At 38.7% G+C, this 17,576-nt stretch overlaps 1 protein-coding gene across 1 annotated transcript in view; it reads left to right on the forward strand.

The window, feature by feature from the left end:
- Positions 1-17,576, forward strand: part of GRIN3A (glutamate ionotropic receptor NMDA type subunit 3A) — a 203,343-nt gene that overhangs the window by 46,325 nt on the left and 139,442 nt on the right. The window contains exon 2 of the mRNA XM_070459357.1: positions 8,260-8,864. Within this exon, the coding sequence (XP_070315458.1) occupies positions 8,260-8,864 (605 nt within the window). The remainder of the gene's footprint in view (positions 1-8,259; positions 8,865-17,576) is intronic.

The following is a 17,576-nucleotide window of genomic DNA, read 5'->3' on the forward strand; positions in this document are numbered from 1 at the left end:
GGGCAAATTTCATGTAACGCTGGCATGATAAAGGACAGAAACGGTAAGGACCTATCAGAAGCAGAAAAGGTGGCAAGAATATACAGAAGAACTATACAAAAAAAGGTCTTAATGACCCTTTTGGAATAACCATGATGGTGTGGTCACTCATCTAGAGCCAGCCATCCTGGAGTGTGAAGTCAAGTGGGCCTTAGGAAGCATTACAACAAACAAAGTTAGTGAAAGAGATGGAATTCCGGCTGAGCTATTTCAAATCCTAAAATACGATGCTGTGAAAGTGCTGCACTCAATAGATCAGCAAATTTGGAAAACTCAGCAGTGGCCACAGGACAGGAAAAAGTCGGTTTTCATTCCAATCCTAAAGAAGGGAGGTGTCAAAAAATGTTCAAACTGTCATACAATTGCACTCATTTCACATGCTAGTAAGGTTGTGCTCAAAATCCTTCAAGCTGGGCTCTGGCAATATGTGAACTGAGAACTTCCAGGTGGACAAGCTAGATTTAGAAAAGGCAGAGGAACCAGAAATCAAATTGCCAACATTCGTTGGATCATAGAGAAAGCAAAGGAATTCCAGAAAAACATCTATTTCTGCTTCATGGTCTATGCTAAAGCCATTGACTGTGTGGATCACAACAAACTGTGAAAAAATCTTGGAAAGTGATAGTGAAAGTTGTTCAGTCATGTCTGACTCTGTGACCCCATGGACTATATAGTCCATGGAATTCTCCAGGCCAGAATACTGGAGTGGGTAGCCTTTCCCTTCTCCAGGGGATCTTCCCAACCCAGGGATCAAACCCAGGTCTCTCACATTGCAGGTGATTCTTTACCAGCTGAGCCAAAGGGAAGCCCTTAAGAGATGCAAATAGCAGATCATCTTTCCTGTCTCCTGAGAAACCTGTATCCATGTCAAGAAGCAACAGAACTAGACATGGAACAACTGACTGGTTCGAAATTGGGAAACGTGTATGACAAGGCTGTATATTGTCACCCTGCTTATTTAACTTATATGCAGAGTACATCATGGGAAATGCCTGGCTGAGTGAATCACAAGCTGGAATCAAGATTGTCAATATCAACAACCTCAGATATGCATATGATATCTCTTTAATGACAAAAAGCAAAGAGTAACTAAAGAGCCTCTTGATGAGGGTGAAAGTATAGAGTGAAAAAGCTGGCTTAACACACAACATTAAAAAACTAAAATCATGGCATCCAGTCCCATTGCTTCATGGCAAATAGATGGGGAAAAAGTGGAAGCAGTGACCAATTTTATTTTCTTGGGCTCCAAAATTGCTGTGGATGGTGACTGTAATCATGAAAATAAAAGATGCTCGCTCCTTGGAAGGAAAGCTATTAAAAAGCAAAGACACCATTTTGCCAACAAAGGTCCATATAGTCAAAGGTATGGTCTTTCCAGTAGTCATGTATGGACGTGAGAGTTAGACCATAAAGGAGGCCAAGCGCAGGAGAACTGGTGCTTTTAAATTGTGCTGTTAGAGAAGACACTTGAGAGTCCCTTGGACTACAAGGAGATAAAGCTCATCATTCCTAATGGAAACCAACTCTGAATATTCATTGGAAGGACTGATGCTGAAGCTGAAGCTCCAATACTTTGACCACCTGATGGAAAGAGACCACTCATTGGAAAAGCCCCTGATGCAGCAAAGAGTCTCCCCAATGGCTCAAGTGGGTAAAGAATCTGCCTGCAATGCAGGAGACATGGGTTCGATCCCTGGGTCAGGAGGATCCCCTGGAAAAGGAAATGGCAACCCCCACCAGTATTCTTGCCTGGAAAATCCCATGGATAGAGGAGCCTGGAAGGCTACAGTCCATAGGTTAGTAAAGAGTCAGACATGACTGAGCACATAAACTCATTACTCATACTCAATGCTGGGAAAAATTGAAGGCAAAAAGCAAAGAGGACGACAGAGGATGAGATGGTTAGACAGCATTACCAACTCAATGGACATATATTTGAGCAAACTCTGAGAGATAGTGAAGGACAGAGAAGCCTGGCATGCTGAAATCCATGGGGTCACAAAGAGCTGGACACAACTGAAGAACAACAAATCTTTTACTAGTTGTAAATCCACTGAGATCCATAGCAGTTGAACCAGTCTTCCCTTACACCACTGAATAAATCTCTGACATTTTTGCAATTCTCTGACCCTGGCAACTGCATTGCCATCTTGGCAACTCCTCTCTCCCTCCCGCTCTGTACTCGTCTTGGTGAGATTTCATTCCATGAGTACATTTCAACATGGCCATTCCCCATCCACACTTCTTGTCCTATACTTTAAGGGATTTCAGCTTCCAATATCATGTAGAAGCAGATTATGATGGGAATAAAAATCTAAAAATCAGTGGGGAAGAGTGGCATGTCATTTTCTTTAGTAATAAAGATTCAATCCAAAAAATAACAAAATCACATTTGAAAATGTCTTAAATTAGCCAAGATACAGAAACAATCTAAGGGCTTCCCAAGTGGCACATATGATAAAGAACCTGCCTGCCAATGCAGGAGACTAAGAGACACAGTTTCCATCATTGGGTTGGGAAGATCTCCTGAAGGATGGCATGGCAACCCAGTCCAGTATTCTTGCCCAGAGAATCCCATGGATGGAGGAGCCTGGTGGGCTTTGATCCATAGGGTTGAAAAAGTTGGACATGCCTGAAGCAACGTAGTGCACACACACGCAGAAACAATCTAAATGTCCATTGAAAGATGAATGGATATGTGTGTATATATGTGTGTGTATATATATATATATATATATATATACATATATACCATATCTTCTCTATCCATTTCTCTATCAATGAACATCTAGGTTGCTTCCATGTCTTGGCTATTGTAAATAGTACTGCAGTGAACTTTGAGATGTGTCTATCTTTTCGAAGTATGGCTTCACAAAGCCAACATAGCATCAACTATACTCTGATATAAAATAATTTTTTTAAAAAATAAGTAGATAAAGCAGATATGTAATCAACACGTATGCACACACACAATGAAATATTACCCAGCCACAAAAAAAAAATGAAATCTTGCCATTTGTGACAACATAGATGGATCTAGAGGGTATTATGTTAAGTGAAATAAGTCAGACAGTGAAAAACAAATACCATATGATTTCACTTATATGTGAAATCCGAGAAACAAAACAAATCAACAAATAAAGCAGAAGCATACTTACAAAGAGAAAAAATTGGTGGTTACCAGAGGTGAAGAGTTTTGGATGAAAGATACAAACTACCAGTTATAAAATAAATAAGTTATGATAGCTTAAGAAATAAAGTAGTCAATAACATTGTAATAACTTTGAATGGTGATAGATGGTTGTTGGACTTATCATTGCATAATAAATTTGCATATCTGAAATTAATATAACATACATAAACCATACTTCAATTTTTTTAATTAACTATTAAATTTGAGATGTGTGATTTTGTATATACAACTATGTATAATAACATTTATTTCAGTATATAATAATACATGTATATGATAGTCACATATAATAATGACTATACTCACTTAGGATAATTAGAATTATCAATACTATTTAATTTCATTTTTTCTCTCCCCCTAACATTCTACTGAGCCTGTATATTTTAATTTATATAAATTTAATGTACTTACAAGGCAGTTTTCTATAACTATCAACATGGTTGGGAGAGGCTTCCGGATTCTTGGGTTGTTTTGTTATTGGATCTCTGATCTAGGAAATAAAAAATGTGGACTTTTTTTTTATTTAATTTTTTTTATTATACCTTCTTTCATGCCATGGGTTATTCTTTTGCAAAATAGAAAACTATATGTAAGACATAGATTTTGAGTCTCAGTTTCATTTGATAGGTCTTGTTTAATTTTTGTCCCAGAGTTTGCTAAAAGTTTTCCTATTAGGTTTGAATTTTTTGTTATGTTTTCATATTTTTGTCATGTGTCTACTCACACACACATATGCCTTTCCCTTTTTTATTCTATGGAAAGAAATTAGGAGATGATGCATCTGAGGCTGCTGAATAAATACAATATTACTAGGTGTTTCTGTATTATTTAATAAGTATTTATTTGAGGAGTTGTGTTCCTTAAGTTTGTGTAAGGATTAACTTCCACATCTGTACCTTCTTAATAGGATTCTTAGTAGGGATAACTGTGACTATATGGATTAAGTATTATCCATGGGGAGGGTGTCTTCATTTGATTCCTCTGTCACTCTCTCATGCCAAATGCATATTTTCCCTGACACATTGAATGCTCAATGTGATTAGCTAATGTTACTTTCCTATTTAGCAAAAGGATAACATTTTCAATTCTGCCTCCGTTAGAACCTGATCCTCATATACCAATTTAATGAATCCTTCTGTAGGAAGTGTATGGATGGGCCTTTGTTCCAACCAGGGGCAAAATACTGGGTTTTGAAGCTCTGCTGGAAATGGTCTTCTTCTCAGTCTTCCAGTGACAAGATTATGATCATAGCTCAGTACTTGAGATGAACAAAAGAAAAGCCCAATTGATAAATAGTATCACTGGTTATCTAAGAACTGTGCTAGCAGAGATGGTTGAGATATGGTCCTCATCCTAAAGAAGCTTCCATTCTAGTGTGAGAGTGAAAGTGAAAGTGAGAGTCGCTCAATCGTGTCGGACTCTTTGCGACCCCATGGACTGTACAGGCCATGGAATTCTCCAGGCCAGAATCCTGGAGTGAGTAGCCTTTCCCTTCTCCAGGGGATCTTCCCAACCCAGAGATGGAACCCAGGTCTCCCACATTGCAGGCGGATTCTTTACCAGCTGAGCCACAAGGGAAGCCCAAGAATACTAGAGTGAGTAGCCTATCCCTTCTCCAGCAGATCTCCCTGACCCAGGAATTGAACCTGGGGGTCTTACACTTAACCAAATAGCTGACATATGTGTGAAGAGAACTGTAATAGAGAGATGAACAAAATGACAACCTGACACACACATGAGATGATTAATTCTGCTTGGGCAGCAGTCAGAGGAACAATCAAATAAATGAAAATCCAGTTCACCATTGCAGGAAATAAAAGGGCAAAAATATCATGAGAAAAAAAAAAATCAGCAGCAGAAACAGTAGTAAATGGAACATAAACTAGTTTCTAGAAATCTGATGAAAGAGCTGAGTTCTGAAAGATGAATATGAATACAGGCAAATACATTCCCAGGTCGAGAATTCAGCATATCAAATTTGTTTAGATGTGAAAATGCTCACTCTGATCGAAGAAAAATAAATTTTCCACTATGACTTGTCTTGGGGTGCATGCTTGGAGTGTTGGGGGTGAAGTTAAAGACTAAGAATGGCCTCCTAAGTCATACTGTTGATTTTAATATTTGTCTTATGGGTGATTCAGAGGTGCAGAAGAATGGTATGGTCATATTTATGTTTTAGAAAGAAAACTGGCAACAGCATAGGGAACTGAGGCCAAGAAAACAGTTGGGTATAATTTGTTCCTGCCAGCTAAATGTAAAGCTTGCCTTCCATTGTTCATTGATTCTGGAATAAGTTTAAGGCAGAGGAGGAAATAAAAAGAAAGAAGGAAAAGAAGAAAGTTAAAAGAGGAGGACAGAGAGAACTCTCTGGAGTAGTTTATATTCATCAATAGTAGGAGTGAGGAAGTGAAGCTTCTCTTCCTTTATCTTATACAGCTCTACGGCATCCCAAGCCCGGAAACAGGAACTACCTACTGGATGCTGTCTCCTGGTTTTCTGACACCTTTCTCTATCTGTCTCTTATATCTGATCTTGTCAATAAATTTTGACTTTTTTTTTTTTCTATTTACTTGACTGTGCTGGGTCTTAGTTTCAGCATGCAGGATCTTTAGTCGCAGCATGCAAACTCTTAGATGCAGCATGTGGGATCTAGTTCCTTGCCCAGGGATTGAACCTGGTCCTCCTGCATTGGAAGTGGGAGTCTTAGCCACCACACCACCAGGGAAGTCCCTAAATTTTAATTTGAAAAGAAACCTTTTTTATAATTCTTGCTGTCATTACCAACACTGGTTTCCAGTTAAAACCGTTAGCACCTAAATGAAATCCTGGAGGTCTTATTTTCCCTCTTCTTTTCAAATGCAGCCCATAGACAATCCTCCAAAATCCTCTTTTATCATTACAAGTCCCGCTCACAAGCTTAATTTGGAAGTGTGTGTGTGTGTTAGTTGCTCAGTGTGTCAGACTCTTTGCAACCCCATAGACTGCAGCCCACCAGGCCCCTCTGTCCATGGGATTCTCCAGGCAAGAACACTGGAGTGGGTTGCCATTTCCTTCTCCAAAAGAACTACAGAAAGAAAGTGAAGTCGCTCAGCCCTGTCCGACCTTTTGCAACCCCATGGACTGTAGCCCACCAGGGTCCTCCATCCACGGAACTTCCTAGGCAAGAGGACTGGAGTGGGTTGCCAGTAAGAACGAAAGTCAAATTCTCAAAATATATTTTAAGACTCCTTCCTACTTACCATATGAATACTCTCATTTCCTGCCTTTGGTCATAGTTTTTCTCCCATAAATTCCTTTGGAATCTTCACTCCTTCCTCTATACGGATCAGAATCCTTTTAACCCTTCAAATTGTTCAAAGTTCAGCTCAAACTATTTTTTTTACACTCTTTTTGGTGGGTAAGGAAAAGCTACACTTTTGTTTTGTACCAAGGTATGAAACTTCACTGTGAAAGTCCTCATTTCTTTATGTATATTATTAACCTGAATGTTTGGCAAGTTCTCAAAAATAGTTCAACAGTCTGATAACTCAAAAATGTGAATGTTATTTAGTGCAATTTGACCCATATCTACTGTATACCTACCTTGTATAAAGGATTATGTTAACCATTCTCAGGATGTCAGTGCTACAGGATAAATATGTCAAATGGCTGCTCTCGAGGAGAACAGATTTACTCATTAGAGGACTATTTCCACTTCAACTATATGATTAGTAATTTGTGATTTTTCAAATAAGATTCTCTCCTTTCATTGAGTTTGTGAGTTCTATAAGTAGATGAAATTGTGATGGAAGTTAGTGTGTTTAAATGGCATACATTTCACCTTTCACAGCAAGAATTCAGTCTCAGTAGACATAGAAATGCAATCTAATCTTCAGTGTTAGACTATGTATTTAATTTTGATTGATTATATTGTTAATTATTCCATATGTCTTAGTGCACTTGGGGTGCTTCCCCCGTGGCTTAGTGGTAAAGAATTTGCCTGCAGTGCAGAAGACAAAAGATGTAGGTTTGATCCCTGAGTCAGGAAGATCCCCTGGAGGAGGAAATGGCAACCCACTCCAGTATTCTTGCCTGGAGAATCCCATGGATGGAGGCGCCTGGCAGGCTACAGTCACTGAGGTTACAAAGAGTCAGACACAGCTGAGCAACTACACGTTAGTATATTTAGGCTGCTATACAACAGACTGGGTAGCTTGTAAACAATAGAATTTTATTTCTCACCGTCCTGGAGGGTGGAAGTCCAAGATCGGGGTCCCAGCATTGTTGGGATCCTCTTCCAGGTTTCAGGCTGCCAGCTTCTCACTGTGTTTTCACATGACAGGAGTAAGGGACTTCTCTTGAACCTCTTGGTGAATCTCATAATCTCATTTGTGAGGGGTTCTCCCCTCATTACATCCCAAAGGTCCCACCTCCTAATACCATCACATTGGGGATTAGGATGTCAACATAAATACTGGGGGGAAAAATAAACATTCAGGCCATGGTACCACGTATATTAGAACAATTGCCTTCCTCAGCAGCTAGAAGTTTGGGAAACTATAGTGCATCCTTTTTCCACACCATCCTTATACAAGTATCTGTACTGTTTTAAGATTTTTCTGCTAGTAGTTTTAAAGGAAAGCAAAAGTAATCTCTTTCAATTATTTCACCTGACAGGAAAATTTAACAAATGAATTACGAACAGGGATAGTTAGAAATGGGGTGCCAAAGGGGACTGTCTGTAAGGAGGCAGGCAAGCCTGATAAAAATTTAAGACTAAATGTATAATCATGTTACCCCTGACATTTACACCAAGAACCATTGGCCTCTAGTACTTTAAGCATAAATTATAAGGAAATCGGTTAAAAGAAATCAATTCCACTAGACAGGAAACACAGCTTTCCAAATTATGTGAATTTTATCCCAGAGGCACTTGAATATCACAGGGAAAAATAAAAGATTAAGCCTCACAAGAAAGTAAAAGTACCCTATGTTATAATCTTTGGCCAATACGTTCTAATTCTTCTTTTTCATATCTTTAAATACAGAATCCCCTTCACCTCCAACTGAGTTTAGAAAATTCATTAAGTTCTGATGCTGATGTCACTGTCTCAATCCTGACCATGAACAACTGGTACAATTTTAGCTTGTTGCTGTGCCAGGAAGACTGGAACATCACCGACTTCCTCCTCCTTACCCAGAATAATTCCAAGTTCCACCTGGGCTCTATCATCAACATCACCATCAACCTCTCCTCCACTGAGGACCTCTTGAGCTTCCTGCAGGTCCAGCTGGAGAGCATTAAGAACAGTACACGCACAATGGTGATGTTTGGCTGCGACATGGCAAGTATCCGGCGGATTTTCGAAATTACCACCCAGTTTGGGGTAATGCTCCCTGAACTTCACTGGGTACTGGGGGATTCCCAGAATGTTGAGAAACTGAGGACAGAAGGTCTGCCCTTAGGGCTGATTGCTCATGGAAAAACAACACAGTCTGTCTTTGAGTACTATGTGCAAGATGCCGTGGAACTGGTCGCAAGAGCTGTAGCCACAGCCACAATGATCCAGCCAGAACTTGCTCTCATTCCCAGCACAATGAACTGCATGGATGTGGAAACTGCAAATCTCACGTCAGGACAATATTTATCAAGGTAGGATGCAAGGCCTGGGTTATATCCCCATTCATAGGACTGTGATAGGAAGTAAAATATTCCTGTAGTGGGGAACACTCAATCCTGTTTTTAAGTCCGTGGCTTAGTTCCATACTAGTTGTGTGTTCTTGGCAAGTTTTTTTAAAAAAACTCTTGAGTCTCCATTTTCTAATTAGTAAACTAAGATAATATTGAATGTAGCTTAATATGATAAAGAGACCACAAAATTATATACAAGAAGTTCCTAACACTGTGCTCAGCTCCTAGTAAATGCACAACAAATGTTTCCATCCCTGCTCACTCTTTCCTGTATCAACAGACTTGGACAAATCTCTCTAAATCTTTTCAGAGAAAAAGAATTTAGTCAAGGAGAAGATAGACTTTTCTCTCTACTCCCAAGTTATGATGCATTAGAGAGAATAGAGAAGTGGTTAAAGACATAGACCCTGGAGCCAGACTCTCTGAGATTGAATTTTGGCTCTGTGACCTACTATTTGCATGACTTGGTCAAGTGATTTAACTTATCTGAGCCTTAGTTTCCTATATCCTATACCCACTGATGTAAAAAGGATTTAATAATAGATCCTACTAGCCATGGAGGGGAGAAGGCAATGGCAACCCACTTGCCTGGAAAATCCCATGGATGGAGGAGCCTGGTAGGCTACAGTCCATGGGGTCGCTAGGAGTCAGACACGACTGAGTGACTTCACTTTCACTTTTCACTTTCATGCTTTGGAGAAGGAAATGGCAACCCACTCCAGTGATCTTGCCTGGAGAATCTCAGGGATGGGGGAGCCTGGTCGGCTGCCACCTATGGGGTCGCAGAGTTGGACACGACTAGCATGACTTAGCAGCAGCAGCAGCAGCCATGGAGGAGTTGTGGTGGGTAGATAGTTGATGATAAATAAAAAGATAGACAGAACTAAGTTCTACAAGGGTAAAGTATGTGCATATATAATTTTATGTTATATATATGTATATATATATTTATATATGTGTATGTGTATATATATATATATATATATATATGTATATACACTTTTTAAAATTATCCACCTTTCTTTCCAGTTCCTCAATCTGATTCAGAAGCTAGAATGAAAAAGCCTGTTTAAGTTAAAGAATAATCCATCCTATAGACATGGTTTTCGTGATCCCCAGAAAAAGAAGTCCTTAAAGGGTATTTTACAAGGACCTAGAATTTTTTCAGAAAAAGACCACCTATAGTCAGACAGGTCAAATGAGAGGATTATTGCTGTTTCAGAAGTGAAGGTTTAGCTATATATAGTCTGTTCCCATTTTCAGGAAGTCTTCTTGAAACAGGATCATCTGACTATGTTGAAGAGCCCAAGGCAATCTCACAGTGTCTTGCCTTTTAAAAGACATGAACACTTGAGGAAAGGTCAGAAGGTCCCAAGCATTTTACATTTAATTTCACATTAAGCATCTACTATGTGCAAAGCAACATGCTAAATGTCATATATGTGGCATAGTTTAAGCACAGCCTAGCTTCCCTGGTTGCTCAGTCAGCAAAGAGTCTGCCTGCAATGCGGGAGACTTGGGTTCACTCCCTGGGTTTGGAAGATCCCCTGGAGAAGGAAATGGCAACCCAATCCAGTATTCTGGCTTGGAGAATCCCATGGACAGAGGAGCCTGGTGGGCTACAGTCCACGGGGTCACAAAGAGTCAGACATGACTGAGTGACTAACACTTTCACTTTCACCCTAAAGAGGTTGTTAATAAAATAATTTAAAATTAACTTATTAGGAATCTATTAATGATAAAACTAAATGTTCTATCATCATCTGAACTTTCCACTTTTCCTATAATATATTTGAATTGCCTCAAGATTAAAGTCTATGCGTGTTTTATTTTATAGCCACTATCCAGATTTAATCTACTGTTTTGGAACTAGCATGTAATTGAGACTCAAGATTTTATCTCGGATAAGAAACATCCTCCTTCATAACAAAAACACAAGCAAGTCTTTAGCTATAATTTCAAATAATCATTATTTTGGAAGGACAATCTTAAACAGTAGATAGAAAATCCACTTGTGAAAACTATATTGTTATTTAATGTCTTTCTGTCTCATATAAAATGGAGAGCACAAGAAAAGTAATTCTGTTGGGAGCCTAAAAATGTTTAGAAGCTACAGAGAGAAATATTTGTTAACTTCAGTTGTATACATATCAGGGGTTCATTTTATCAAGATAAAATTGATCTTTCTGGCTCCTCAAATTTTAGTTTATCCAATGGCACTTTGTACATGAAATTATGTGATGGTACTTAGCCCATTCCATCAGCATTGTTTGTCTATGTGTCTGATTTCTGAACTAAAATATAAATTCTATTAAATTGAGACACTATTATTCAATCTAGTTTAATGCCTAGTGTATAGAAGCTACCTAATAGACATTTACTGAAACAAACATAGAAGAAGAAATGGAGATTTTATATTTACACCCTACATAATCTGTTGCTCTAGAATAATGAGTGGTTAATAGATAAATAGAATTTTGTCTAAACTAAAAACAGAGTTTTTAAACTTACCTAGATACCATCTGGTTTTTTTCTTTTCTTTTCTTTTTTTTAATAGAATGTTAGGTTAGTGAATAACCTCTGGCCTTGTGGCTATTTCCACATGTTTATTACACAGACTTTGAAAATTGTAAAAGAAGACTGTGAGGTTAGGGAGCCTGGTAGCAATTCACAGTGTATGTGGGTCAGCAACAATATTTTCATCTCCATGGATGTGTTTGAGAATGAACTCAAAGAACTTCAGGAAATATCCTCAGAACCTCTTAAACTCCATGAGGAATAGAGTCAAAGAAAAAGTTTCAAAATGCTCAGGAAAGGGTCAAGGGAAGTGGGCAAAGCCCTGGAAGGAGTCTTTGTAATGAATAACTGAAAAGCTGCCTTAAGCTGTAAAACATCTGTGGATTTTTCATCATCCTTATTTATTTTGTTGAATATAGTCTTTTGGAAAGTTCATTATTCTCAGTCCATAAGTCACATCTGCATACAGTAATTTTCTTAATTGTTCCTAAATTTTGTGAGGCTGACCCTACTTCCTCACTGCATAATGAAAGTCACAAGCATAATGAGCCATGAATAGCAAGTGCCAGAGTTATGCAAGCTTTCATTTCTCACACAGTCATTTTCAGTTTAGGCTGACAGAATTGTTAACATTTTAAAATGTTAATGAAATCACCAAAAACATGACTTTTTCAGCATAGGCCTTTAGACTAGGAAAAAATCATTTCTCATGGCAGACTATATAGACATAATTACAGGTAAAAGGGATTTGATCCTTCCCAGGTCCCCACATGCCAGAGCAAACATCCATCATCACTAAATGTAGACAAAAACCACTTGGGGACCAAATTCATAGTGTGATCTTTAGCAATTTATTTGCAAGTTGTTTTTATTAAATGTAAATCACTTTGAAGCAATGATATCTGATGTATTGTTTGGCAATAACTTCATCAACACATATGCAATACTTGTGTGAAAGTGAAGTGACTCAGTCGTGTCTGACTCTTTGCGACCCCATGGACTGTAGCCTACCAGGTTCCTCTGTCCATGAGATTATCCAGGCAAGAATAATGGAGTGGGTTCCCATTTCCTTCTCCACGAGATCTTCCCAACCCAGGGATTGAACCCCAGTCTCCTGCATTGTAGGCAGACACTTTACCATCTGAGCCACCAGGGAAGTCAGTGATTATTTGCTGAGCTAGGGTGAGGCAGACAAAATAAAGGGCTGCATCCTGCCATTTTGGAGTATACAGCCTAGTGCATGAGGTTGTAAAGTAAGTAAATGTATAAAACAAAGGGATCTGTGATTCTTAAAAATAGAAACATATTCAGATACACAGGGAGGAAGTAATGAACTCTTCTCAGAGATTTGATGATGAGGAAGAAATCCTGGAATTGGATCTTGATAAAAGAATAGAAGTCTTCTGGTTTGCAGCAGACTCACAGGCACAGAAAATGGCATTGCAAATTCATGGAGATCTGAAGAAATTTAGTACAGTTGGCACATCCATTGCCTATGAAAAGAATCTGACATGATTCTGGAAAAGTTGTTAAATTGATAGCATGCCACACGGGACTTTTATGCCAAGGAGTTTGCATTTTATATGCATACTGGATGTCACTTGAAAGCCAGAACATTAGCCATGACATATTTTTAAAATCATCATCTTGTAACAAATTAACCAAATAAAGTATCATAGCATAAAAGTCTTACAAGTAATTCTTAAAAAACCATAAAGATATAAAAATTATTTTTATTTCTCAAAATTGGTTTTAGCTTTGCCCACATTTACTCCCTTATCTCATTCTAAACACCAGTCTCATGAAAATGAAGAGGAATTGAAGGACTTGCCTGCTGTTCCTAGAATTAGGATTTGCCCATGCTCATCTGAAGGCCCTGGGTGGTAATGAATCTATCTTCCCAGAGGAAGAACCCCTTGAGTCACTCATAACCTGGTCAAAGAGAGTTAGCCTTCCTTTAATAATTCCGAGAGCCTAGACATGGATTGATACCTTGTCCCCCTTGGCATAAGAAGTACCTGACTCTTTAGTTAATTAATCATCCTGATAGCTATTCTAACTTCTCAGCAGGCTATGGAATCTTATCTTTCTTCTTTGAATAGCTTCTGCAGTTCAGTTCTGTATCAAGTGATTAATTCATTTGTTCATCTACAAGCATATATTGAAGCTTACTAATATTAGGCTAGGACCTTGGCTAATGCTGGAGACACAAAGAATAGAAAATAGGGGCCCTGCTTCCAGGAAGCTTACAACCCCCTTCTTTCGTTCTTTTACCAAGAGACAATGTGCTCCTCTGCTTATCCATGTTTTTTATACATTTTCTTTGACCTAGCTATTTGGCGGTTGTTATTGTTGTCTAGTCACTAAGTCATGTCCAACTCTTTTGCAACTCTGTGGACTATAGCCTGCCAGGCTCCTCTGTCCATGGGATTTCCCAGGCAAGAATACTGGAGTGGGTTGCCATTTCCCTCTCCAGGGAATCTTCCTGACCCAAGGATTGAACCCACATCTCCTGATTGGCATCACTGACTGAATGGATATGAGTTTGAGCACACTCCAGGAGATAGTGAAGGACAGGGAAGGCTGGCATGCTGCAGTCTATGCGGTTGCAAAGAGTTGGACATGACTTCACGACTGAACAATTCTTTACCACAAAGCCACCAGGGAATTCTTTACCACAGAGCCACCGGGAAAGCCAGCTATTTGGTTATCATTCCTCACTGAGACCACACTCATTCTACTAGTGATTATCTTCTGATATTAGCTGGCATTGTTATGCACCTCCTCAGCTGTCCTTGAAAAATGGTTCTGTGTACTAAAGAGACTCTTTCCCTCCCAGGCTATGCTCATCTTTATTCTTATATGTTCAAGCAGTACCAAGATTCATTGGCCTTTCACTAATTGTAAATGTTGATTTATTTATTGATTCTGCATGTATTAAATCAGAGTGTATTATGTGTTAAGTATTACAAAGCACTAGGAAGCTTCAGAAAAGAAGACTAAAACAAAATACCCATTCAAAAGTCCCAAGGTATAAATTGATGATGGTCTCCATCTCATTACTGGATAGTAGAAGGGTTCCAGAAAAACTTGAGCTGGCATGATATAATTCTAATTTAGGGTATTCCTATTCACCTTTATAATAGTTTACTGGCATTATGACCCTGGCAAAGCTATTTAATCTCTGAAAATCTTGACTTCCTTAATTATAAGAAATTCCTACATTGAAAAGTTAAGTGGTATGCCTAAGGTCATTCAGTTAGTACTTTATAGGGGAAGATTTAAACTGTCTAAATCTAAGTTCCAGCCTTTTTCATAATTAATATTAAGTTTCCTTAATTGTGATCCCATTACCTTATAATTCATATTATTTCAGACAAAAGCTATATAAATCAGGAGGTGTGGTTACCCATATATAAATGTTCCTTTACTGAGGACCTCTATAGACTCAAACTAGTTAGCCTGTGTGTTTGAACATGTACTCAAAAGAAATGCAGTTGCATTGAACCTGGAAGCCAGGGGCTGGATGATGTTAACATTGATTCCGTGGGTCCCCAAGGAGAACCCATTGCTGTGGGGTGACCTGCTGTGTCCAGCTGTTACTCCCAAGTTGACTTCCTCTGCAAGACTAACAGGGAGTCAGTACTTCTAGAAAACATGTGCTTTGGTGAATCCTGAGGACCAGCAGTTAAGGTCTGTTTCCAGTAGGAACTCCTGTCACTGAACTAATTTGGCTAAATCCATTGAATTTGCCCCTCCCTCTGTGTCACTTAAGTCATGGCAAGAGCTGAGTCTAAAATTTTCTCTAAGTCATGAGGGCCTCAAATATAAGGAACAGTGAAAGATATGTATTCCGTCAAGGCCCTGTTTTGAAGAATGCAGCTTAAATTTGCTTAATCTAGCTTCCTGCAGGTTTTAAACTGGAAATTTCCCAAATTAGGAGAGCTTCCAGTGGAAATTGTGATCATATTCTTTGTTGAGTTTTTACTTTGTATGCATCTACTGTAAAATTTGGAAATATGTAAAAAAAAAAAAAAAAGAGGACAGTGTTGCAGGGCTTCCCAGGTATCTCAGTGGTAAAGAATCCTGCCATTGCAGAAAATGCAGGAGAAACAGGTTCAATCCCTGTGTCAGAAAGATCCTCTGGAGTAAGAAATGGAAACCCACTCCAGTATTCTTGCCTGGAAAATTCCATGGACAGAGGAGCCTGACGGGCTGCAGTCAATGGGGTCACAAAGAGTCGGACCCAAATGCAACTGAGCACACTCGCATTGAAGGTGTACTCTGAATTCCAGATCTTTACCAGGGCAACTTCCAACTTTAGTCCCTGTGACCTTCAGATGGGTTCTCAACTGATAAATACTACGTAGTGTCACAGGGCTATGCTGAGGGAAGAGATATTAGCACAGAGACTAGTGCTGGAACCAGATCTAGAAAACTGGAAGGAATTAAGATGGGATATTACACAAAGCAATGAGGAGTCATCTAAGGGTTGGGCATAGGCCATAATTATGGAGAAGAGTCAAGGTTTATATCAAAAAATGAAGGGAAAGGAAAACAACCTAAGAGTATGGAACAGATCTAACTACCACGTAGGAGAAAAACACAGAAAGAAAAAAGTACCAGCTTGCCAGTTGTGCCACATGAAAGCAGGAAAACAGAACACTATGTCTATGCGTCTAATTCTTTTGACATAGTGATACCATCACATCACACACACATGCATAGCCCAAGAGGTATATTAAAACATGACTCAAGCATAGATTAGCATTTTTCTCCTCTTAGGAAAAAAGTCAAGAAGGATAAAGGGTCTACTTCGCCTCTAAGGTTTTTCTTATTGGAAAAACAGACCCCAGTGGTTTATGTGTACTTATATGTATGTAGATTTAGTATGTTATTAAATTGCTGTTTTCATTAGCTGATGGAAATCCATTTTAAAAGATGAGTTTTGTAAGCTATTTTAAATAAGAATGTAATCAATGATTATAGTATGTGGGGCCCTCTGCTTTAAAGATTGAAATTTAGTAATTTCCAATTTTTATTAAATTCCTTATCATCAGAGAGGTTTCTCATAGAATTTATTTCTATTTTTGATACTCTCCATTGTTAAGGGGGAAATGTGTTGGAATTTCAATGTTCTGAATAATCTATAAACTACAAATATAAATACTTCCTGGCTGATTGAGCCCCATTCTTCTGGCAAGTGAAGAAGTGCTCTTGAAAAGACACATGTCTGACTTGAGCAGACATGTGTTTAATTGCATTTGCCCCACAAACATCTCTGAGCACTTACTCTGGCCAGGCAATGTGTTATGCCCAAGATCCAAAGGTGACTCACTGTCATAGACTGTTAGATGAACAGTGAAGTCTCTTTCAGCTGGACAGTCTGCAGTGTTACGAAGCAGAGCAGTGGGAAAGGGAGGATGTCTCCATTTCCCACAGCAACTGTATGGAAGAGACTGCTCTCAAAATGTGGAGAATGTCAAAATCCATGCCTTCAAGGATCTTACAGTCTAAAGCCTCAAAGACTGAATTAATCAGCTGCTAAATATTTATACATTAGGGTATTAAGGAGGATTCCAGAGGACAGTTAAGGAGTCATTTTAGAAGTAGCTCAAAAAAATCATCTACATTTAATGTTTAATGCCCCACATATAGAGAACAAAAGCAAAGCGATATGCTCTGACAGAATTGGACCAAGGGTAAGCTCCGTGGCTAAGATGGCAAATTCCTGTTATTGTAACATAGAGACAGAGACAGATAGCACAGGGCTCTCATTAAGTGAAAGAGGCCACAAAGTAAAAGCTGAACTTAGTAGCTGGCCTTACAAATTGACAAAGATTCTCAAGGGCAATTAAAAATAAGGAAGAGATGGTGAAAGTGATGTTGAAAAATAAAGGGAAGTAAATAGGTTTCAGAGGTGGGAGGGAGCCTAGCATGGCAACAATAACAACAAAAACAGTTAAATTAACTAGGGGTGGTCAAGAGCTGTTTTAAGACATGATCTCTTTCCTAACAGGATGGAATATTGATATTTCCTTCATACAAAGTCCACCAAAAGGAAGAGAGAGGTGAAGAAGATAAAGAGAGGGGAAGACAAAGTTCAGAAAAATAAAGTAGAGAAAGAACATTAAAGGAAAAGGAGAGAACCATAGA

Source organism: Odocoileus virginianus, chromosome 31, assembly GCF_023699985.2.
Source record: "Odocoileus virginianus isolate 20LAN1187 ecotype Illinois chromosome 31, Ovbor_1.2, whole genome shotgun sequence".
Taxonomy (NCBI): domain Eukaryota; kingdom Metazoa; phylum Chordata; class Mammalia; order Artiodactyla; family Cervidae; genus Odocoileus; species Odocoileus virginianus.